The 24,305-nt window shown below is 35.1% G+C and overlaps 2 protein-coding genes across 2 annotated transcripts; both read right to left on the bottom strand.

Moving 5' to 3' along the window:
* Positions 1–414: 414 nt before the first annotated feature.
* LOC123537528 (heat shock 70 kDa protein 12A-like) lies at positions 415–5,952 on the bottom strand. Its single transcript, XM_053522777.1, has 5 exons — positions 5,906–5,952; positions 4,304–4,697; positions 3,641–3,859; positions 2,543–2,702; positions 415–2,219 (listed from the first exon to the last, which is right to left on the bottom strand). The coding sequence occupies exons 2-5, from the start codon at positions 4,691–4,693 to the stop codon at positions 1,126–1,128; spliced, it is 1,863 nt and encodes a 620-aa protein (XP_053378752.1). The 5' UTR covers positions 4,694–4,697; positions 5,906–5,952; the 3' UTR covers positions 415–1,125.
* A 9,317-nt stretch (positions 5,953–15,269) lies between these two features.
* On the bottom strand, positions 15,270–21,661 carry LOC123536634 (heat shock 70 kDa protein 12A-like). The gene is made up of 4 exons (XM_053523656.1): positions 21,311–21,661; positions 19,573–19,791; positions 18,012–18,171; positions 15,270–17,778 (listed from the first exon to the last, which is right to left on the bottom strand). The coding sequence occupies exons 1-4, from the start codon at positions 21,659–21,661 to the stop codon at positions 17,222–17,224; spliced, it is 1,287 nt and encodes a 428-aa protein (XP_053379631.1). The 3' UTR covers positions 15,270–17,221.
* Between the last annotated feature and the right edge of the window lie 2,644 nt (positions 21,662–24,305).

Genomic DNA, 24,305 nt, shown 5'->3' with positions numbered 1-24,305 from the left:
ACTTGTATAATATAAAATAAGGTACTGCCTCAATCGGTAATCGATCTGACTTCAGCTCGTTCAATAACATTTGTAAAGAACTGTCTAACGGCAGCACGGAAAGTATATCGCATGTTACCGCAGAGGGATCGATCCTAATTTTCGTCGCTGCGCGTAGGATCGATTCCCTATCAGTTTGAAGGTAGATTTTGGAATTAAAACAACACTGCCCATGTTGTATTGTATTACAGGTAATTGTCGCCACTCGGATGTATACGTATTTGTTACTAGATTAATCAATGCAATTTTTGCATACTAGACGGGGATATCCGGTATCTTTACCGGTGCTTGAAAAACCCCATCTTGCACCCCATTGACTCTCAAGCTGAAGTGACGTATTACGAACTATATATATGTAGAAGATTTATGTAGTTATTTATATTTTATTTCAAAAACACGGAATAAAAATCAAATACATAGACAGTTCCTCGTTACTGCCTAAACAGTTGCCCTCGAGGCCAGAAATTCCCATCTGCGCATATACCTAATTACATAGGTAACACGAAAAATAGTACACACATGTACATACAAGTATATAATCAGCAAGATGATAAATATCACAAATGTAAGTATTTTGTCACAAGAGTCGTTTTTGCCCAACGAAAACCATATATATATATATATATATATATTTCGAAAAATGCATAGTTCAATCTTATTTGCAATTTAATATCTAGAATAAATGTTACATATGTTAAAAGAATGTACGTACATTATAAAACAACTATAACTTTATTTTCAAAGATTCTTTTGAGAAGTGCCAACTGATTAAGATTAAACAACGCTTAAATCAGCTAGTAATTAAATATTAATGCTAATATTAGTTCAGAGAAACTGATACCTGAACTTTTCTACAACCTTTTTATCAAGTTTTCAAATCACTTCAGCAGTCACAGAAGAGCCATGCAACACATTATAACAAAAATTACAATATGTACTTCTTAGGGAATCCTCCTACAAATTGTTTGACTGTATAACAGCAGTATTTTAGTGTCGTGTGCAAAAAGTTTCCACGTACTAAGACTCATGAATTCATGGATTATAAATTTGTCATAGAAAAAAAATTCATTCAACGAGGAATATGTCTTAATTTGTCGTCAGGAAGTCAATTTGTCCTTGTATTACTTTATTAGTGTTGATGTTGTAAGCTCGAACAGTAAATTCTGCCTCCCCAACAATAAGCTCCTGAACAATCAAAGAAAATGGTGGCCAGCCTTTCGCTGGAGGAGGAATCACCACAAAACCTACCCGCGAACAACCGTATTTGTCGTTGGCATACTTTGGATCTTTGTCATCTGACTTGTAAACATCAGCTGTGATGGGCATATATCGTCTAAAGGTATCGGAGTCAGTACAAACGTGTTTTGCTGGCGTGCCAAATCGATCACCAACTTTCAGAACTTCGCCTTTCGTTATCTTTTTAACAAAGACAGATGAACACATTTCTTTTCCTTCTTTGATCACTTTGAGTTCTTCTGGATGAACCCCTTGAAGGAATGGTTGTGCAAACGAAAATCCGTATGAATACTTAGCAATCCGTTCTGTAATAGTCTTCGGATTATGACCAGCTATAACAGCACCTTTCAAGACAGCGAGAGATGTTTCAACAGGAACAAGAACTCTGACGCCTGGAATATCACGTTTGATGACATGTTGAACATACTTGGATTCCGAGAATCCACCTACCATTAGTAAGGTATTAATTTCTCCTAGTTGGTCGTCCTCGCGCATTCTCTTGATAAACGTTACAATTCCATGCCTTGCTTTTACGAAAAACTTTTCCATAACGCCTTTGCTGATGCAGAGTTTATCTGCTTGTAATTTCAAATTTCCACTGCCATATATTTCCCTTGCATTTCTCATCTTTTCATCAATTGTACCATCTTTTAATTCTTCAGCGATATCTTTCAAAGTTCCTTTTGGTATTTTTATCCTTATCTCTGACGTTTCGGGAGTAAAATTCCTTTTCTTTGTCTCGAAGTCTAGAAGCAAATCCATCATAATGTTGGAATAATTATCCCTTACATGTTTGAGTATGCGTTTTCCAAAAACATTTTCGAGAAAAGGCATAAACTCATGGTCGACCAAAATAGCACCATACGCATCCCCGTCGGCACGATGTATTTCCTTCAGGTTTCTACCCGATAAAATTTCATGGACAGAAAGATCAGCAGTACCTCCTGCGAAATAAATATTTATGTTTATTTCTTAGCATATTTGGTGGTTTGAGTTTTCTTAATTGTTGGCAATTTTGAATTGTGCAATACAAATAGACGATATCGTGTTTACATATTAAAGTAATTGCTGTTTCGTATTAAAAAAGATTTAGATACATTGTAAATATATATTCTAATAATTTTAAAACCTTAACTATGATTTAAGGTAACTTTGTTTATCTAAACGTTTTAAAGTTTTCGAGATAAACCTGTTATTTTGAACAATATTGAAACTACACCTATATCTATGCTCACTCTGAGAGTCAAATAATACTTATTATTTTTACCTCCTAGATCTGCAACTATGTATTTCTGTCCACCAGGAAATGTTTCCACACCAAGCGAGCCATCAAGTTTTGCAAGCTTGCAAAGCTTCTGGGTGTTGCAGTAAAGAGAAGCCGCTTCTGGTTCTAGTATTAGTTTTATACAATTGTCGGCTAAGCCCGCCTACAAAAAACACAAGTACAATAATCTTTGACAGAAGAATAAACTCCCATCATATCTAAGGTAGCAGATCCTTATTATAATTTTGACTATCGACATTTGTCATTCGTTGAAATTTTCTCCCTAAGCGATTTCGGTAATCTTTTTATTTAATGAAAAATAAATCAATTTTCTGTCATGGCCGAAGGATGCCAAAATAACACAATGGAGTATGTAATTGCAAGAAACTGCTGATTGTCGATAGAAGTCCACTACTTTAACAGTGGGTTTGGTTGCTTCAATCTTACGGACACTGTTAGTTACAGAAGCGGCAAAAACATGTACCAATTTTTTTGAATATATTATCTATGTGGTTTTGTAAACAGTAAAATAAATTCTAGTGTTTTTGTTGAATTCCTTTAATTTCCTTTAATTTCCCTACTAAGTTTGTGATATTTTACGATATTTATGTAATAACAGTAACACCCTGTCTTGAAAGACCACCTTTAGAAATGAAGAATGGCATTTGTTAACAGACGGTGTCTAAACTCATGTTCTTTTATATTGCATTTGTATCGTAACGAGAAGAGAATAAAAGGTCTTTATTAGTAGACGTTATAAATGAGACTTTTATTAGGAGGTTTGATTGCAGTTTTGAGAAAAACATATGTGCATTTATTCAGTTTATTCTTTATTTAAAACTCTTACCTAGATAAAAAATGTATAGATATACGTTTGAATATTAGTTTTCACGTGCAGGGCAAGGTCACAATTTTCTTATGCAGACGTTAGACTTTTATCTGAATATTTTAATGTATCTTATAAACAAGTTATTTTTTGTACATGGACGATTGTGATTTATGAACGAAGTTAATAGGTTAAATCATGAAAATTAATGTCCTAGTTACGCCATTCTTTATTATTTTCCTTTTCAGTATATATTAAAGTTTATATTTCCAGACCTGCTTTGCTGCTTCTCTCATGAATTGTTTCGCAGAGTCAGACCATATTGCTGGTACAGTGATTACCCACAGTATATCTTCTTCTTGTAATCCAGCGTAATGAGATTTCAACTGCTCGTGTATTTTATCCTTAAGATGACTGATAACAACTGCAAATATATGCATCGCTGGAAGACATTTGCCATGAATATCTGGAATTTCGGTTCCCTTCTGAAGTTTCTGAAAAATTAAGAGATACATTCATCAATAACTGAAGATAGGCTCTCGAAAAAATAATATCATATTGAAATATTTGGAAACAACTTAATACTCCGTATCAGTAAATACCATTACACAATTCCTACATTCTCCTATATAAAATAGCTAGAATAAAATAAACAATGTCTCATTAAACAATGAAATATATTTTTGTCAAAGAACCTTGTATTTTAGATAGGAAAAATTCTGATTTCATGTATGCCGTTTTAAGTTAACATATCATATTATAAATTTTGTGGTTATTACTACGTATACGAGATAGACGTCCTCCTGTACATGAAAATTGAACATGCAAAAGGTACATTAGAATTATATGTGAAAGGCATCAACATAAAATACTGAATATACTGAATATATTTAAACAATGGATTTAGTTTTCACTGTTCAAGTTTACAATAATGTCACCTTTGTCTGGTACAGCTTCATTTTGAACCTATCGAAGAAGTAATATGACTTTGATTTGCATTCTTGGCCGACCTTGCCGTTTTCTCCATCTTCATCTAGGATTTGCTTATACTTTTCTTCTGCTTCATAGCCAAATGCAACAAACTTTTTCTCTGGTGACAACAAAACACATGTAGGAGCTTTCTCGGTAGCCGTCCGCACATTTTCGCCTGACCATTTACTCATGATTATGCTGGTGCTGTTGTCGGTCAAAGAAAATGCAAATCCCGTAAAGGTTGTTCCGAAATCGATCGCTGCAACAACCATATGCTGCTTTCTCTCCTCCACAGTGTTCACATCGGACATAATGTCGGGACATATCCCGTCAACAGCATTTTCTTGTGATGCCATTGTCCTTAAAATGAATATATTGTTTTAGCAAAAATGTATGGATATTAATTAGTAAATACATGCATTTATGAATGAATTTTAATGTTTTTTAGGTCGAAAGACCTTGCTTATATAAATTCTTTAAATGTAAAATTAAATGAAACATATTTCAAGTTGTAATTGTTCTTTTGAATGTTTACTCTGTTAATATGGAAGTGTACATTTTTGCTATACATATTGGCCAGTTGCAATGATCAGGCAGAGGACGTATGGTGGTATGCTGGAGGAATGTATCGCTGTAACAAAAATGGCGGAAAGTTAAACAGAAAGTACACATGGCTGCATGATGGCAGAGACATTTTTGACTTGTAAGTGGGGTTTATTTTACATTTCACGAAATAAATATGTTAAAATGGTCTATAACAATCGTTTTAAGTGAAAGGAACATCCGAAAAACAAAACCGCTTTGACAAACATATGTTTTCAGTCAGACTAAGCGTGCTTAATGTGTCTTTACTCTATATAAACAGTGCTTACAGTAAAGGGAAATGGCCAGAAAGTTTGGGTAGTTGAAGTAGAACCATCAGTTTTAGTATATAGGTACAACTACATGAACATACATGTCTAACATGCAGAAAAGTGTCGTATTTACAAAAAAGGGCAAAATTACGTCAGAATTCCAGATATGTATTGTAAACATTGCACCCGAGCGCAAAACCTAGCATAAAAGCATTTTGTCTTTATAATTATCCGACTGTAAAGATAAAGTTGCTAAAGAATAGGCTTTGCAAAACAGCACTGACATATTTATTTCCTGAAATGTAATAAAGTAAAAACTCACTTACCAGTGAAAAATATATAATGTATTTTCTGTTTAAATTCCCTACATTTTTGATGCTTCGATACATTTCGCTCACTTAATCCTTACAACATACGACAATACGTTTTCCCCCGTGAATGATCAAAACTTCAGTTTTTGACAGAAACCAAACTATTGAACTGCATGACTTTTAGAGTGAAGATAATTCGCACATAACTGTCAAATTAAATTTTTATTTTATTTTTAGTGCTTTGTTAGGTGCTTCTTCATGTAGAATATCAGATATAAGCAACAGTAAAGGATACAATGACCTACTTGCAAATTTCAAAATATGAAATGAAACGTTTTATTGTCAACTTCATAAATTGGTTGATTTTCTAACTAATTATTTAATTAAGAGTGTTTTTACTTACCACCAATGTAATGTCGTTTCATCTGGTGAAGAAAAACTGACGCATGTTCAGTTATCTAATCAACTGATTAAATATCACAAGTCTACCACAATATCACTATCAAAATCTGACTATCAGTCACTATCATTTGAACGATTTATTGTTTTAAGAATATCAGTAGGAAGTGCCCTCAATTTTTATTGTTACGATATCTCCAGCGTATCAGTGAACAAGTAAATAACGTATCAATTACTAAAAAGCCATTGCGTTAAATAATTGTTCTAATTATCCTCTGCATCTTCCTCTTCCCCGTGCATTGTTTTACGGATTTTATTACCATATTGCCTTTATTTCAAAATATTTACATTTACTATATGTTTTAAATATAAAGATAATGAATGTTTATTTTCGTATAAACAATATTGTTGCAGTAATATCATGGGCGATCTTTTATACTGGACATTAGAATATCAAAAGAACATTAAATCATAGCTAAAACTATTTTGCCGACTTTTGAGATCAAAACTGAGTCGACAAGACTATACGTGTGTTTCAAAAGTAATGTCACTTGCATCGGTTCTCCTATACTGCAAATGTTCTAATCATTTTAACTTGCTCTGCCCTTCAAAATCCTCTCCGTCAGCCTGAATACACCTTTTGGGCCGGTCATTCCACGTGATTTGGCGGCATTGTTCATACTCGTCTATGGGAAAACCTATCAGATACTATCAGATACTGATAAACAGCAGATCCAATGGCATTTCTTGATTTGTATCTCTTTCCAGACAGATGATATTTAAGGTTGAGAAACAGAAAATAGTCACAGGGGGCCAGGTTCGGCGAAAACGGAAGGTGTGAAAGGACGGTAACCTTCCCTGACTCCAAAAACTAGGTCACAATACGTGCCTTGTGAGCGGGTGCATTATCATGCATAAGTCGGAGGTACTTAAGTGCAGTTTCGGGGCGGCGACCTTTGTAGTAGTTCTTAAATTTTCTTAGAATAACGTTTTTATAGAATTTTTTCTGTGATCTTACTGCCTTTTGGCACCGGAATTAGAATGACTGGACCCTTATGAGTGAAAACAATACATACAAAACCTTTTTCACCGTTCGTATTTGTTTGGAACATATTCAGAAGTTTTTGGTCATTATTACACGGGACCTCTTTTGTGCATCTGTTATCAAATGGGCTATCCATCTTGCTAGTACTAACGACAAGTTTGTCATTCGGACCAAATGCCTTACGTTGAATCAGGCATCCTTTTGTTTAGCAAATTGCGGATTTTTTCTATCTTACCTTTAGACGTAGTTGTTGCAGGACGACCTGTGCGAGCAGCATATTTAAGTTGCTGCTGTCTGGTTCTAAATTTAGCTCCCTACCTACAAATACTCCATCCTTCCCCCTCCCCCGGCCCAATTTTGCTCTTACCATTTTCTTCCCCTCCATCTATATTTAGCATAAATTAATATGCACTTGTTGGATGTTTGAAGCAACCTGTCTGAAATATTTTAGCATTACAGCTTCTTTTTGTTGCGGGCCTACTATGCAAATGCGTGACTCTGGGGCTGTGTTTTTAGTGCTCTGTGCTTTCACGAAATCTACCCTTACCTATTATCTTCTTCGACCCTCCCAATAAATGTTGTACACCTCTCTGTGAATATCTACATGCCTCATGCCGAGTAGCGGCTTATCTTTTATGTAGCCTTAATTTCAAGCACATTTTCAGCTCTTTTCTCAGTCATTTTGTGTAAAGTGTAATGAATACGCTATAAAGCAATGTACACTGTACCAAGGTCAGTGAACGTGTGAGCGAGATATTTACATATGTTACGATTCAGTGATCATTCTATCGACACGAGGTGTTTTTTGTACACAAGGCACGATTTCCGCGAAATAAACACAAATGACATTATTTTTTTAACACCTCCGTATGATTTTTCTTGGAGATAAGGACATAGTTAATAAAAAAAAAAACAGGAACTGTATTTTTATCAGAAGGATAATTACACTTAAAGGAGGGCGGGTCTATTTGTCTGTTCTAATTTGATGTTAATAATACACATATAATTAGCATGATGAAATATAATCATAATCTTTCAACTAATTTATATGATTAGTGTGTAATTTATTTTGCAATACTATAGGGTAATAACTTTTATGTAACAGAGCTAAATATAACATGAGCATCGTTGTGTTTTACACCATTTTGAAGACCAAAAGGTGATTTATTATCCTTTATCCAGTTCAGTCAATAGATATTGAAGAGTACAAATAAGCCGCGAGCAGCACGAACACCTTTTGTTAAAGGACATTGTGAATTTCCAGGTGGCTTATGATCTGAGTGTGAAAATGTGTCAAAGTGTCGAGAGCTGAGAGAAGCGGGCTGTAAGTAAGCTTGGGTGCTTCTGTCGCCTTGCTTGAAAAGAAAAGTGTCGTGTGCCCGTTTTCAATCCCCTGGAACAAATTTTTTGTCAAAGTGAAGCCTGGAATATAAGAGTGAGTGCATGGGATACTTCTCTGCAACGTTCAAAGTAAACGGAAAGGAAAACCATCTGGTTCTTGAGGATACTGTGGGTAGTTTGTTTGTTTGTTTTGGCCTTAACGCAGTTTTCAACAGTATTTCAGTTATGTAACGGCGGGCAGTTAACCTAACCAGTGTTCCTGCATTCTGTACCAGTACAAACCTGTTCTCCGCAAGTAACTGCAAACTTCCCCACATGAATCAGAGGTGGAGGACTAATGACATCAGACACAATGTCGTTTATCAAATAGTCACGGAGAACATACGCCCTGCCCGAGGATCGAACAAGGCCCCGGTATCCGTAGACCAACGCTCTTACCTATTGAGCTAAGCGGGCGGGCTACTGTGGGTAGAGATCTTTTTACAGTGTCAGTAATCCATTATTAAAAGGGGTGTATGACAGTTTTCTATCCATTTGTTAATGCCCTTATAAATTAATTAAGGACAATGACATTGGTTTGGGGATCACTTAGTGATCGGACATCATTCTTTAGTAGGGACACACTTCCACATATACATGTACACAACCTTTGGGGTTTTCTATCGATGGAGACTATATCACTGATAAATATATTGTTTTGCTGTTTTGTTTCCTGTAGACTAGCCTTTAATGTCATCATTTTGTCCAGATTCGTGACACACTCTTCTGGTGAGGATTTTGTCGGTGTGACGTAGACCCAACAAAACAAAAAAAAAAAACATATCTATACGTTAGTAGAATTTTAATTTATGGCGGTTGCGTTTTTTGTAGTTGGCTATCCAAATAGTTGTCTTTGTTCTCTTTACAAAGCTGGTCAAACATTATACAAAGTGGGATCATTTGTTAATGAAAAATAATGACTGTCAATATTTTTAGCGCTTTTTAGTTTTCATACATGTTCTTAAATATTTTAGCAGATTGTATGACTTGACATATTGTCGATGTCAATATTTTTAATTCAATATATTTTGTTTCTACCATTCTTTCATGTAAATATTTAAGAGCTTATGTTGATTTAGCATAAGCTTTGTCTTAATTTTCAAACTGCATTGAAGTGTTTATGAATGAGTAATTGTTGTTCCCTTTCCTATTCCTTGAAAAAAGCAACAGATCTCAAGATTCGTAACAGTCTTTGGTAAAAATACATTTTTATAGATCTACACTTACGTTTGTTTTTGAAAACAGGTTAGGAAAATCTGTTGTAAAATATATTTGTTACATAGCTGAGGAAATTTGAATAGTACACAGCACAATTTCTAATTTGCCATTTTAACTCGTAAAAGTATTTACCAATTTGAAAGAGCAATGGTTTTCGTATGTTTTTATCATTTGTTTGATATCGCTGAAGTTCAAAACGTGTTGGCGTCAATAAATCAGTGCCCGACAAATTTATAATCTTGCTGGTAGCCTACTCGACTACCAAAATTATTTTTTGGTGCCATGCATTTTTTTTTCTGTAGTAGCCCAGACATTTAAACACCAACATTATAAACTTGCTCTATCTGAGCCCTACTTACTGAGATGTGAGTATCAAAGGGGTGATCGGGTCAGTAACAATGTTTAGTTGAATTTCAAAACATCAAAGTAAACCTGTGTGTTTGTTTCCAGTTCCGCAGACATATTCCTAAAGTTTCAGTCACACTATACCGTATAGCGTTAACGGACGTCCAACGTATAGCAAACATTTCAATACGTTCGTGTCCGTTCGCATGCGTTTCTTTTCCGTTTCTCATGCGGCGCCTGCGCTCCTTGTCCGGCGACGTTTGTTCCATCCGGTGGAAGGTTTTAAGCATGTTCAAAATTTAGAACGTTCACCACCGGACAAAGTTATCCGTTAGATGTACGGTAGCAATGCGCTGATATGCGTATTTTCGTTACTCGTGCATTCTCTATGCGTTAAGTTCATTACTCGTGCGTTCCCTATTCTGTACTTGTCCGGTTCGCATCCGTTCTTGTCCGGGAGACCTGATTTACGGCCTAACTACTGCATGCAACGGATGTAACGTATGTTCAACGGACGATAACTGACAAGAACGTTTAGTCAGTTTCTCATTCGTTGCGCTTACGTTTGACGCGATACAAATCCGTTACTGGTTTGGTGATATCCGTTAATTGAACGTTGTTCGTCCTATATATGTGCGTTAACCTTGCGGTCATTGTGCGTTTTATGCGCCCCAAACACCTATCGCGAGAGCGAGAGCAGTAGCGGGGGATGCCTTTCGTCACCGGATAACTTTCTGCCTCAATATTGCTATACGTTTGACGTCCGTTAACGCTTTACTGTGTAGTGTGACTGACATATTCTATCATATTAGTCTACATATTAAATGAATGACAATAAATATTTATTTTGATGTTGATGCTGTCCAAATACGCTCGTATTGTTATAAACCCCTTTGGTTAAGAATGTTGAAAAACAGACAAAATGATCATTATTTCATTTTCTTAATTCATATAAATTTTGACTGGTACCTCGGTCACAACTGACTCTCGTTAACTTTAGTGTTATTTTAGAGTGAATGAATGAAGAGGCAAACAGTATTTACTAGCATTTCCATGTTTTGTCTTTTCGCCTCATTACAAAATAATTGACAATTTATAGCTCTTTGTATCAACCCGCTATTTATGCACATGGAAGGTCGTTGAGAAAATGAAGGGATAATGGACAGTTCGCGACTTTGCTGGTTATGAAATATATAGACAATATGTAAGGTTTAAAATATTAATTTTATTCATATCGACTGTTTTGTCCGTTATTTCTCTACAAAAATATTCCGAAATTAGAACGTTTTTGATACTGATGACGCTGAAAACAGTTTAGAGGTACCTGTTGTAATTCAGATGCCATAATATTTCGCAGATTATAGTATATACAAGTCTATCTTGAGAGCCATTCTTTCTACAACAGTTTTGACTCTATTTAAAAGTTGTAATCAGTATGAAAGAATAGGTTGCAAGAAGACGTTGTAACTCAGGTGCCAGACAAAAACAGTCAGTCAAAATGTTCAGTCTCATTATTTAAAGCCTTGTTTATATCTATATACTAATAATGACTGACAGGAACAGTTGTATCACATCTCTTGTCAGTTTAAATAACATATTTCTTAGACATGTCAAACCGATATTGATTTTAATATACAAACATATTAATTTACATAATTAACTTCGTATGAAACTTGTTTGATTGTTTTTTGGTTAAACGCCGTTTTCAACAGTATTTCAGTTATGTAACGGCGGGCAGTTAACCTAACCAGTGTTACTGCATTCTGTAACGGTACAAACCTGTTCTCCGCAAGCAACTGCCAACTTCTCAACATGAATTAGAGGTGGAGGACGAATGATTTCAGACACAATATCTGTTATCAAATCGTCACAACGAACATACGTACTGTCCAGGAATCGATCTAGCGACCCCTGCGCTTTCCCTATAGAGCTAGGCGGGAGGGCTTTTGTATGAAACAAATTCACAATAGCTTTGATGTAAAATTTGCATTCAGTTCATTTGACTATGATAATTAGATTCTTCATGTAATTATTTCAGGACAAAATTAAACTTGTAGGATCAAATGAAACTGAAACTGATTAATTTGATTAAACGCCTGATTCTATACAATGACATATTTAATGGCGTTATACATTTAATTTGATAAGCGTTGAAAATTTAAATGACGAATGGAAAAATTCACAAAAATTTGAAAAAAGAACTAATAAATGTCAAATGGATCCCCCACAAAAAAATGTTTCAGAAAAAGACTTGCCAAATTTGGTGCATTTCTCATTTTCTGAAGTATTTTGGTACTTCTAATTACGAATTGATTGGACTGTTCTAAGCAAGCAGCTGTAACACATATATCTATGAATGTGTAGTCTTCTACTCTACAAAATGTGTTAACAGGGAGGGCACAACAGCACAGAAAGAACTATCGCCATGCTTATGTGTTTTTTGAAAAGAACAATCACAATACTCTTTCTACTTTTTTATAACTACATTTTATATTTAGATTGTTGGATGTATCTCACTGAAACATGCAAAACAAAATAAATCTTTCAAATAGTTATCCGTAAGATGTTACTATGTACCTAGCCTAAACAAAACAGATTCCCCATAAGCAATGCCCATATTACACGTCGAAAACAATCAGACAAACATCTGTTCCGCTTCCTGAAATGATTTATTCATTGAATAAGGAGTACACCATGTAACCATGATATTTTGTGAGTGGGGGCGGGGGGGGGGGGGGGCGGGGGGGGGGGGGAGGCGGGGTATGGGTGAATGACAACAACGGCAATGTTTAGCATATATAATGTTGTATCAACTATTATTAATAATCTACACACCTATAATGTTTGTCATGCTTTTGGAAACGTTATCCGGCAGTTGCATTCTAAGACAGGAATGGAACAAATAGACTTTCGTAGATTTATCATTTGGTTTAGTGCTTACTAGTAAATTTTAATTAAGCCGATGAAGGGTTACCTTACCAAGCTCGTCAGTTTGTTTCAAGACACTTGATGGTTTTATTCAAAGCAGAATTTCAAGTATATAATGTAACATGGATGCCAATGGTTTGAATGTTATATTGTTTCATGGAACTTGAACTGTTACAGCGGATTGGTTTATCCCACATCAAATGCGGGTTTCAACTCCCAGTTTCCGATAATACAGGTTTACAGTACTAGATAACACTTTTCTCAGTTTCAGACAAGCCCAAAAAGTCCAGGATCGACAGGTTTTTCTGTGGTTACTTGCTCCCACATCGATTAGAATATGTCTACTAGCTTCTTTTGCTAGCATCTATTGCCACACTGTGTCTCTTTAGACAAATTAGATCATGTTTGCTTCCTACTACAGACATGCATGGTTATGATTTTATCATTGGCGGATTATGGACGATGAGAATAGTACTGAAATGCTCAGCACAACATACCGACTGAATCCAGTTAAGAGGAAGAACAAAAAGAACCATATACTGTATAGTGGGTTATATTCACGGTCCCAAATGTTCGCGTTTTTTGAAGAGTTTTGAAATCACGGTGCCTTAATTTCGCAGAAAATTTGACCTCGAATTCTAAACCTTGGTTGTAAACAACAGAAAGGGCGGTCACTCTTACTGGACATGCAAATACCGATAAATACGCAAATTTTCAGGTAGACTCAAAACGAAAAGTAGGAATTACATCGACACCTCCTTTGCGGCGAGCGGAATTGGTCTCAATGAACTATCCATTATTGTCTTCTTGAAAGTAAAACCAATAAGATATTGTTCTATTTGATGTTTCCTTTTAAAATTTTAATATTTTTATGAATGAATAGAAAGCAATTTTCAATATCTCAGAATGGCATTTTCCAAAATGATATCAACTTCTCAATTCAGAACGATAACAAACGGTGTGATCCTCCTTTGTTCAACTTTATCGATGAAATGGCCAGTAATTGTCGGCAATTAGCGTGTTAGCGTGACGCCTCGTGTCAGTTTTGTTGTTCACAGTTTTATCTTGGTTAAAGATTATAGTCGATCTTTTATTAGTATCATAAAATCTAAGATTTTTAATACTTCTTTCTTCAAAATACTACTTAATTTATATAAAACTAGAGCTATCAGTGAAGGTGTGAAGGTGGTGAATTTACCACCCCCCCCCCCCCCCCCTCCTCCCCTCTAGAACTGGCACAGTACAGTTCAATTTGACGTGCACAATGTAAAGTAATAAAAAACAAAGTCAATAATGCTGATGAGTTAAGTTTGTAATTGAGTGTTTTTTCCTTGGTGAAATGTGCATATTTGCAGTTACAAAAACATCACGGTGTTTAGATTTCGCGCTGTCAATGTTGACAATATAACCCGCTATACAGTATAAAGGTCATAAATTGAAACAAATCACTTTTTCAAAAACTCTGTGACACCTAAAATTGAAACTGTGGAAATTCCACATGTCGTAGAACACGACATAAATAAAAATGTAGCAGGCTTGGTTTGGTTGCATGAAGCCGTCCTCTAGCCCTGGCTTGAGTAGACCAATTCAAACACATTCGTAGATGTGTTCATTGAGCTTCGCAGAATGTTAAAACTAATCAAATCAGTGACAATCACAACAACCATCTTTACGTGTGGCGATCGTAAATCTCTTCCCGTACTGGAACTCCGGTCTTTGGAGATACTGGTTCTCATTACAGATCTGGTGCAGTCATTCTGTGCTTATAACGAAATTATCATCATCGAAGCGCACGGCAAAAGTATACAATTTAAATGTGAGGGGCAATTAATTAAATACTGATTAAGCGGTAATATTATGATAACGTAAATAATTGTGTTATATTAGGGTTTAAGCCAAGGAAATACAAAAATATATATTTCATTATGACTGTGACGAGGTTTCATAAATACGTGTTTCAGAGGAAAAATACTTTTTTTCGGCGTGCCGTATTAAGCACATTTTGTGACCTCGTATGACCTTATGCCGCCTGAATAATGTACCAATCGGATTGCTTGGTTAGGTATTCTCGGAATTTTCAGTCATAATGAGAGATTTTGTAAGAGTGGCGCTGATTGGAGGAAAGGCTGAAAATGCTTCACTCTGAGTCATGTGTGACACTGAGTGAAATGACAACGCGTTCGTCATCTATAACCTCTATAAGTACAGCACAATCGGGCTGTATGCGTACCACTTGAACAGGTGTGCGTAACCAAATATTCATCTGCTCATCCGGACATACTTCTGTTTTGTTAAGTTTTCTTGTTAAGTTATTTCTGTTTTGTTAAGTTTCCTTTCCTTAAGTTTTGTTTTCACAAAAAAGTACTTTGTTTTATACACTCATTAACTCTTACCCTGCATTACAGCAACAATTTCTAACCAGTGTAAATCATAACTAACCTGCAACAACATGTCCGATACTGTTTAATTTAAGACTCTAAGTTTTAAATTAATCTTCCGGTGAAAACAGTGCTGTACATATTCTGAATGATAGACAAATTTGATAATAAGCTGAAGTAGGGTAAAGGTTCATGTTGCTTCCAACAATTCAAGAAATAAAGTATAGAACATATTTCAATATTGTTTGCTTACTGTTACCATCTTTTAAGCACCAAAGTCTCAAAGTGAGCGTTTGTGATTGTTTGGTGTCCGTCGTGTGTCCCTCCACAATTTCTAAACACAGTCTTCTTCAGAACTACTGCCCTCATTTATACAAAACTTCACAGAGGCCCCTTTCAACATTGCCAGAAGATTAAAATACAGTTTTCTGCCCATATATAACTTGTGCTTCAGTTACATCACGCTGACCATCTTTTTAAAGATATTTCTTGTTTATTTCTAATGAAATTTGTATCACTTGTCAATTTGAATACAACAAACAGTACGGTTGTAGCTGTCTGACACTTCAGGTGTTTTTTTTTTATCTAATAGAACAGCTATTGAATTGTATATTTATGAATAAAATCTGGAAATTAGATCCCTCGGAAGCATCGAGAACAAGGCAAACAGTGAAAATTACAGACTCGGTTTGATTGAGTCTGTTCATGGCCAGTAATGGAAAATGCAATACTGCCCACGCCCCCTAGCACCGGCTTAAGCAGTATTCAATCTTCAAATCTAAATGTCATTGAGTTGAAATCAATGATCCCGAAGGACCAGAAAATAAAACAACACTAAGATGAAGTCGGGGCGACTTTTTACGGCCGCCACACAGCACTTAACACCCGCTGTTGAAACCAACTTAAAAAAACGTTCTAAATAGTAGGATATTGTGAAAAGTTTGCTGTTTTATCCTAAGATTAACTGGGTGACATTTTCAAACTCCGTCACAATTACGAATCTTTTAACTCCTAAATGTCCTAAAATCTGTAGAAGGAGTAAAAAAAAACATTTCTTTTATCAAGAGCTACTGTTTTATCAAACTAATTTGTTTTGCAAATCATTCTATAGTTAAAGAAAATATCTGACATAAAAAACAGCATTTTAACATTACAGGTGGTCCTTAACTGTGCTCACTAATAAAAAAAACATTTCCAAATGTACAAAAGGTATGACAAAAATGCTGTCTGAAAAATCTATGATTTCAGCAATATTTCGTTAATGTTTTGAACAAAATGATAATTTTGTTTCCACAAATACGAATTTATGTACAGAAGATAAAAATTATGGTTGAAATTAATGTGCACATTTTTCAGTTATATGCATTTTGAAAAATTTCCAAATTCTGTAGGCTAATTAAGGTTTAAGTGAACATTGTTCTGTTTATGATAAACTCTTTCATTAAGAGACCAAACTATGTCACTTTCATTCCTTTGATGCTGACTGCAAGAAGTCGAGTTGCCCTTCGAACACTTCCATTGTGTTGACATTAATGGCACGAACAGTAAACTCAGCCTCTCCTACAACGAGTTCTTGGACAAGACAAGAAAAAAGAGGCCAACCAGACTTTGGTGGTGTTATCAGCATAACACCGATACGCTCACAGCCGTATTTTTCCTCTGAGTATTTTGGATCGCTTTGTTCAGATCTGTAGATGTCTGCGGTCAGGGGCATAAACCCCGTTAGTAGAAGACCTAGAACATCAGACCTGTCCAGTTCGTGCATGCAAGCTGTACCGAAATGGTCTCCAACTTTAAGGATGTCCCCCTTTGTTATTAATTTTTCAAAGATAAATGTGCAGTAATCCATACCATTTTGGGTAAACTTTAACTCCTCTGGATCCTCTCCTGGTTTGAATTTCCGTGCAAACGAGAATCCATATGTATATCGAGCAATACGTTCGGTTATAGTTTTCGGATTGCGACCTGCAATAACTGCACCTTTCAGGACAGCTAGAGATGGTTCTCCAGGAACGAAAACTTTTACTCATGGAATGTTCTGTTTGACAACGTGTTGGACATATGCAGATTCGGAAAGTCCACCTACTAAGAGTAAACTATTTATTTCTCCAAGTTCATCATTTTCACGCATTCTGTTAATAAAACCAACAATCCCGTCAATTGCCTTTGAGAAAACCTTTACCATTATCTCCTTCCCAAAGAACAGTTTATTTGTTACCAATTTAACACTTTCAAAACCACACCTTTCAGAAGCTTTCTTTATCTTTGTTTCAATACTTTCTTCCTTCAGCTCACTAAGTGCTTCGCTTAATTCAGCTACTGGAATTGATATATGTATCGGACCAGGTTTCTCGGGCTTAAATGTTCTTTTCTTTGTCTCAAAAGCTAGCCGAATGTCCATCACGGCATCTGTGTTGTATTCTCTAAGATACAGCATAACGTTTGATCCAAATATGTCTTCCAAGATCTCTGAAAATGCCTGGTCAACCAACATACCACCCAATGCGTCTCCATCGGCTCGGTGAATTTCTTTTAGATTTCTATCCGGTAAAACTTCATGAACAGAAAGATCAGCTGTTCCGCCTGCAAAAAAAGTTGTGCAAGAATTGGAACTGACTTAAATGTCCTGGTATTTCTTTAATTATTCCGTGAATGGTTACTTTCAATATCGATTTGACAGTCAACAAAACACACACAAACTGTTTATCAAGACATTATCAGTTTAACAATTATGTTTAAAAAATCTGGGATTTTTAAACAACGTTTGCCAAGAATTGATATCGTCAGATATTGTATCAATTGCTTTTAGTGATTACCTCCTAAATCAGCAACGATATATTTCATGCCTTCTGGAAACTCTTCTAGGGCAATGGATCCATCCAGTTTTGTTATTTTGCATAACTTTTCATTGTTGCAATAGATAGAAGCTGCTTCTGGTTCAAGTATGAGTTTGACGTTACCGGCTTCAAGCCCTGCCTATTGTATGGTTATACAAGATTGAAAGATACAAAACATAAAAAAATGAGTATGAACTTTTTGAAATGCTGGTTCAAATGGTATTTGTTATTTAATTTTGCAATTAATACGCAAAAATTAAAATTAAAATATATGAGTCCCAATCATTATATCCCAAACTTAAATTTAGATTTAAACTTAGATTTTCCATCAAAATGTTATTAAATGACCGATAATTGCAAGGAAAAAATGTAAATGGAATGGCAGTCTTAATTATGTCTCCGAGTCCCCACCCCCCTCCCCGCAACCCCCACCCCCACTTGGGAAGACATATTGTTTTTGCCCTGTCCTTCCGTCACATTTCGTTTGCGATCAATAACTGGAGAACATTTGACCTAGAACCTTCAATCTTCATAGGGTGGTAGAGGTACTGGTGTAGACGACCGCTATTGTTTTGGGGTCACTCCATCAAAGGTCAAGGTCACAGAGGCCTGAATATTGAAAACCATTTCCGATCAATAGCTTGAAAACCACTTGACCCAGATTGCTGACACTTCATAGGTTAATTGATCATGCAGGCTAAATAACCCCTATTGTTTTAGGGTCACTCTGTCAAAGGTCAATGTCACAGGGGCCTGAACATTGAAAACAATTTCCGATCGATATCTTGAGAACCACTAGACCAAGAATGTTGAAACTTCATAAAATGACTGGGCATGCAGAGTAGATGACCACTATTGAGTTGGGGTAACTCTGTTAAAGGTCAAGGTCACAGGGGCCTGAATATTGAAAACAGTTTCCGGTCAGTACCTTGAGAACCTCTTGACACAGAATGTTGAAACTTCATAGGATGATCGGTCATGCCAAGTAGATGACCACTATTGATTTTGGGATTACAACGGATAGAAAATGGAAATCTATTTCTGGTCAATAACTTGAGAACCATTTGACCTAGAACCTTCGAACTTCATAGGGTGATAGGATTTACAGTGTAGATACATAGCCCCTGTTGTTTTTGGGGTCACTCTATCAAAGGCCAAGGTCACAGGGAGCTGAACATAGAAAACTTTCCAATCAATAACTTGAGAACCAATTGACCCAGAATGTTGAAACTTGATAGGATGATTGGATATGCAGAGTAGATGCTCTCTATTCATTTTGGGGTTACTTGGTCAAAGGTCAAGGTAACAAGAGCCTGAACAATATCTTGATAACCACAAGGCCTAGAATGTTGACACATAGTAGGATGACTGGACATGCCGAGTAGATGATCCCTATTGTAGCCAGCCATCAATGTCTCTTTGACTTTTGCTCCTGTTCCCTATTGACTTCTTGCCTGTACGACTATGCATTGGGGGAGACATGCGCTTTTTTACAGAAGCATCTTCTAGTTTGTAATTATGCTTTCTTGTAAACTTTTACCATACATGCTGCCTTTTTCATAAATTGCTTGGCAGAATCAGACCATATTGCTGGTACGGTTATCACCCATAGTATATCATCTTCTTGGAATCCAGAAGAAGCATTTCCTACTTTTTCGATAATTTTTTCTTTCAAATGGCTTATTACAATAGCAAACACTTCTACCGCCGGGAGTTCTTTTCCATGTGCATCGGAAAGCTTTGTGTCCAATCTAAGTTTCTGAAGAAATAATTCATTGTTAAATGAAAATAAAATGTCAATAAAATCTGTAAGAAAAATCTTGTGGAAGCATAAAACGCAACTAGGCAACACAGTTTAGCAAACCGCCTTAAAAACACTGATTCTAGTATGCAATATATGTGGCCTATGGTCTGCGTACTGGCAGTAAGAGCCAATATAAAAGACTGGACGATTGATAGACTTGCTTCTGTTTATCATATTAAGCTACTGTATACAGTACATAGATTGCATGTGATATTTTTCACCTTTATAGCAAACCAGTTCTCACTTTCATAACGAGTTTAGAAAGACTGATTAAATTGGGACTAAACAAACAGAGTGATAAAATACAACAACATGCTTATTTTTCAATAACCAAGCTTTATAAACAATTATATCTCATTATTGCTTGAATTTTGTATAAAAAAAAGAATAAATAAATAAAGAAAATGCATTCAGACACCTTTTTAAAAATAATGAATAATTCATGTATAAATAAATCATTTGTATTTTGAACAATTGTATCTGTTTATAGCTGGATTTTATCATGAAGATCCATATTTTTTTATTTATTGAAAATGCAACTCAGCGCTTTTTTAATTTCTAATAAAATCTAGCAATATTCAATTTTTCTGTTTATATTTTGTTATTTAGATAAGATCATAATTAATTAATAACTGAAAAAATGCTTGTCATTTCTCTGATTGAGTTTTAAATAGGTAATTATTTCATTTTTCATTAAATAAAGGTGAGAGTTTTCTAAAATGGCGAGAATTGTCTTGATGGTAGAATGATCATTTAATTGGTCAGGACATTACTCAACAAGAATGAGCAATTACAATTAGTATATTATCAATTAAACTAATTTTATGTATAATCTGAAAAAAGCTGCATTTAAATCAGTGAAATGTATAGCACAAAAAATAAGCAATTATCTTTACATATCAATAAAATTTATGATCCTCTGACATGGACTGCATGTCAAGTCTACAGGGGTTTTATGGACCCTTATCAGACTGGACCAGACAGGATCCTGTTTATTTGGGATTAAAGTGTCTGGCTTTTAAGGGGTTGGGGATGATTTATATAGGAGATTTTCTTTCCCTTTAAACAGAATTCTGATATTGTAATAATGAATTACTCCATGATTCCAAAGGATCAGAAAGTATAAAAAAACACTAAAGCAAATTAAATGCACAAAACATTCTCCATTTTATACCTTAGTGAAACAAAATCGACCATTTATGGCAAATAAAACAGTTAAAATCATTACTAACTAAATAACGATAATTATAAAGTACCATTACTATCAACAAAAAGCCGTGAATTCCTTTGAATCATTAACATGATAACGTAATCTCTGGTCTGTCTCTACCTCTTTTTAGTATTATAACCTACATAGAAAAGAATGGTTATTAAAATAAAACCAAAATATTTAACATGTTTATCAAATGTATTAACGACAACAAAATCATCTAAAAAACAAATGATAAATTATTGGAAAACTATCATGTGATACCTTCGTCTTGTAAAGCATCATTTTGAACCGCTCAAAAAAGTAATGCTCTTTTGCGTTACTTGTGCCACCGTTTGCCTTGTCTTCTAGCATCAAAGTGCTATATCTTTCCTCAGCTTCATAACCAAAGGCGACAAACCTTTTGTCTGGCGACAGCAGTACACATGTCGGTGCTTTTTCCGTAGCCGTGCGCACATTGTCACCATCCCATTTACTTGTAATAATCTGGCCCGGTTTGTCCAAAAACGAGTATGCAAAACCTGTAAATGCGGTTCCAAAATCGATGGCAGCTACCGCAAGGTGGTGAGTTTTCAACTTCACATTTTCCTCTGATGTATTGATCGATGATGCCATTATACCTTTTATAAAATGAAAGTAAATATTTATATTACCGTATCACAAAATATCACTGGCAATATAAGATTGATAACCATATATTTGTAAGGCTATATAGAGTAAAAGCAATTAATATTAGCAAACATTTGTATCATGATCAGTGCAAAAATACGAAATAAAATAAACCATACTATAGATACCGTTTTCCCTTAGTAAACTCCACAACATCATAATTTCTGAACGAAATGACAATCAGCAGGCTCAATTAAAGAAGTAAATCGCATGAAATATAAGACAAAACTACAGAAAAGGATTTTTCGTTGACAATATTTTATTAATGAAAACAGGACATCTGCTTACAGTTTAGTCTTTTACAACATACATTTTGTTTGTTCTTACCACTTTTCAGATATTCTGGAATTAAAAAGGTACGGTTTGTGTGCACAGAAAAGGAAAAGAAAAAACATTTATCAACATATATACTTGTATTCGAGATTATTTACTTCGTACTGAATAATAACAGAGTCATGAAATTGTTTATAAATGTTTTTTTCCCTTCTTTTCTATATAATCGATTATGGCTTGTTTAGTCTGAACTTGTTCACGTGAAGTATAATCCAAATGGATCGTGTCTTATATACCAAGAGATAAAAACTTGTTTTTAGTTACTTTACAGCAAATGAAGTTCAAAAATATTTCAGTTAATTAATCAATATATTGATCTTAAGAATTAAACGTAAATGTACTGTATTTGCTGTATTTATCTGTGGTCTTGGATACATTGGGTTTGTATTCCTGTGTGAGTAAGATGCTTTCAGCCTAATCATTCATATCCCAACAAGGTTTTGCCGTGTTAGTACACCTGTAACAATATCTGTTTTGATAAAATGATAAGACTATTCATTTTCAATTTTAAATCCATATACAGTACACGACTCGTAATACAAGTTGTGAATGTAATTTAGCGGTGTACTTATGGTTTTCCATATACTGCAATTTGCTTTCTATGCTCAAACTCTATCTTAGTTCGTGCATTTTTTGCTTATCTGATCACTTTGTCGCGTTAAACTTTAAACTGTTAACTTAAAACTTGTATCCAACTTTTAAGTGTTTTACCTCATCACTACATGTATATGTTTACGTAAATAAGATCACAATACAATTTTTGTACCTAGTTTTCCACCTGGTACACATTCAAGATATTAAGTGGTTAAGTAGAAAAGACATGATCGAATAAAACGTTTAGGGCTGATCAAATCGTTTTAAAAAAAGTTTTAAGTAGTTAACGAGACCTATCCACAAAAAGCAACTGAGTGGTAGCCTGCTAAACAAGCTAGTTATTGCCGCGTGCAGGGTGTGTGATTTTTAATATCTTATTAGATAGCAATTTCAACCACATTTCCTAAAAGACATGGGCAGGTCCATTATCCTGTAAAAAGTACCTGATTGTTTTTCTTGAAAAGAGGCATGCCCTTTACATTTAACAACTAGAGATGCTTTTGAGAAAAGCGCATGTCTCCCACAACTGCAACTATGAAAATTATCTAGTTTCTCTTGATGGTTTAGACGAGTGGATCCAATCAGTAATTCAAGGGCCATAAATCAAAAGTATTTGGATGGATTTGGCTAGTTATCAAACTTGGCTAAGGTCTTAAGGCCAAATACATGTTGTTCAAGTTTGGTGAAGATCGGATGAGAAATGTCCGACTCAGAGAGCAAAAAGTCGGATTTTTCGGTAACTTAAGGGCCGTAACTCCAAAATGCCTAAATCGATTTAGCTAGTTATCGAACTTGACCGAGGTCTTACGGTCAAACACATTTTCTTTAAGTGTGGTGAAGATCGGATTAGAAATGTTCAACTTAGAGTGCGGACAAGAGTCAATAGGCCGATTTGATTTTGGTAATTCAAGGGCCATAACTCCAATATGCCTTGACCGATTTGGCTAGTTATCGAACTTGACCGAGGTCTTATAATCAAACACATTTTGTTTAAGTTTGGTGAAAATCGGATGAGAAGTGTTAGAGTGCAGACAATCTTTGTGACAGACAGACACAGACACAGACACACACACACACACACACACACACACACACACACACACACAGACTGGAGTAAATCAATGTCTCCCACACCACTGTGTGGTAGGCGACATAATTAGTCTTCAATCCAGTTTTGACTAAGAGTACTCACCAGTTTATTGATTAATGCTAACGATGTTTATGCCTCTTTCCCTTAATTCCGAGCCTTCTCATTGATCCGAGCCTTTGGAAAATTTGCACTTGCAGCTATTTCCTGTTTCTAAATTTTATGTATGTTGTTGCAAATCATACGACAGTTAAACAAAAATAAAAAGAAAATAGTACTACTCACATAAAAATAGAAATATACACAACAGAAAATTTTGGCACAAAATTTGCTTATCTAAATTCATTGGGGTAATATATAACCTTCTTACAGAAATCAGAAACCACTTATTGTAAAACATTTTTTCTGCAAACACAATTATATATCTGTTCTTAACATTAAGGGTTTGTGGTGAGGAATGGCAAAAAATATATCCGGCAAAAAGTTAAGGATGTTACTAAGAAGCAAATAATTTCATTAGTCAAAATCAATTTAACAGAAAACGCATGTTTTAATGTACATGATTGTACATGATAA

The sequence above is a fragment of the Mercenaria mercenaria genome, chromosome 14, assembly GCF_021730395.1.
Source record: "Mercenaria mercenaria strain notata chromosome 14, MADL_Memer_1, whole genome shotgun sequence".
In the NCBI taxonomy this organism is placed as follows: Eukaryota; Metazoa; Mollusca; class Bivalvia; order Venerida; family Veneridae; genus Mercenaria; species Mercenaria mercenaria.
The sequence above is the reverse complement of the archived record's forward strand: the minus strand, read 5'-3'. Positions and strand labels throughout refer to the sequence as shown.

Bases quoted from the DNA above. Each gene is read 5' to 3' on its own strand.
- LOC123537528 (XM_053522777.1), bottom strand. From the start codon at position 4,693: ATGGCATCACAAGAAAATGCTGTTGACGGGATATGTCCCGACATTATG. The intron at 3,860-4,303 runs GTGACATTATTG...TTAATTTTTCAG, and splicing joins TGAAGCTGTACCAGACAAAG to AAACTTCAGAAGGGAACCGA. The intron at 2,703-3,640 runs GTCTGGAAATAT...TGTTTTTTGTAG, and splicing joins TGAGAGAAGCAGCAAAGCAG to GCGGGCTTAGCCGACAATTG.
- LOC123536634 (XM_053523656.1), bottom strand. From the start codon at position 21,661: ATGGCATCATCGATCAATACATCAGAGGAAAATGTGAAGTTGAAAACT. The intron at 19,792-21,310 runs GTATCACATGAT...TTATTTCTTCAG, and splicing joins TGATGCTTTACAAGACGAAG to AAACTTAGATTGGACACAAA. The intron at 18,172-19,572 runs GTAAAAGTTTAC...ACCATACAATAG, and splicing joins TGAAAAAGGCAGCATGTATG to GCAGGGCTTGAAGCCGGTAA.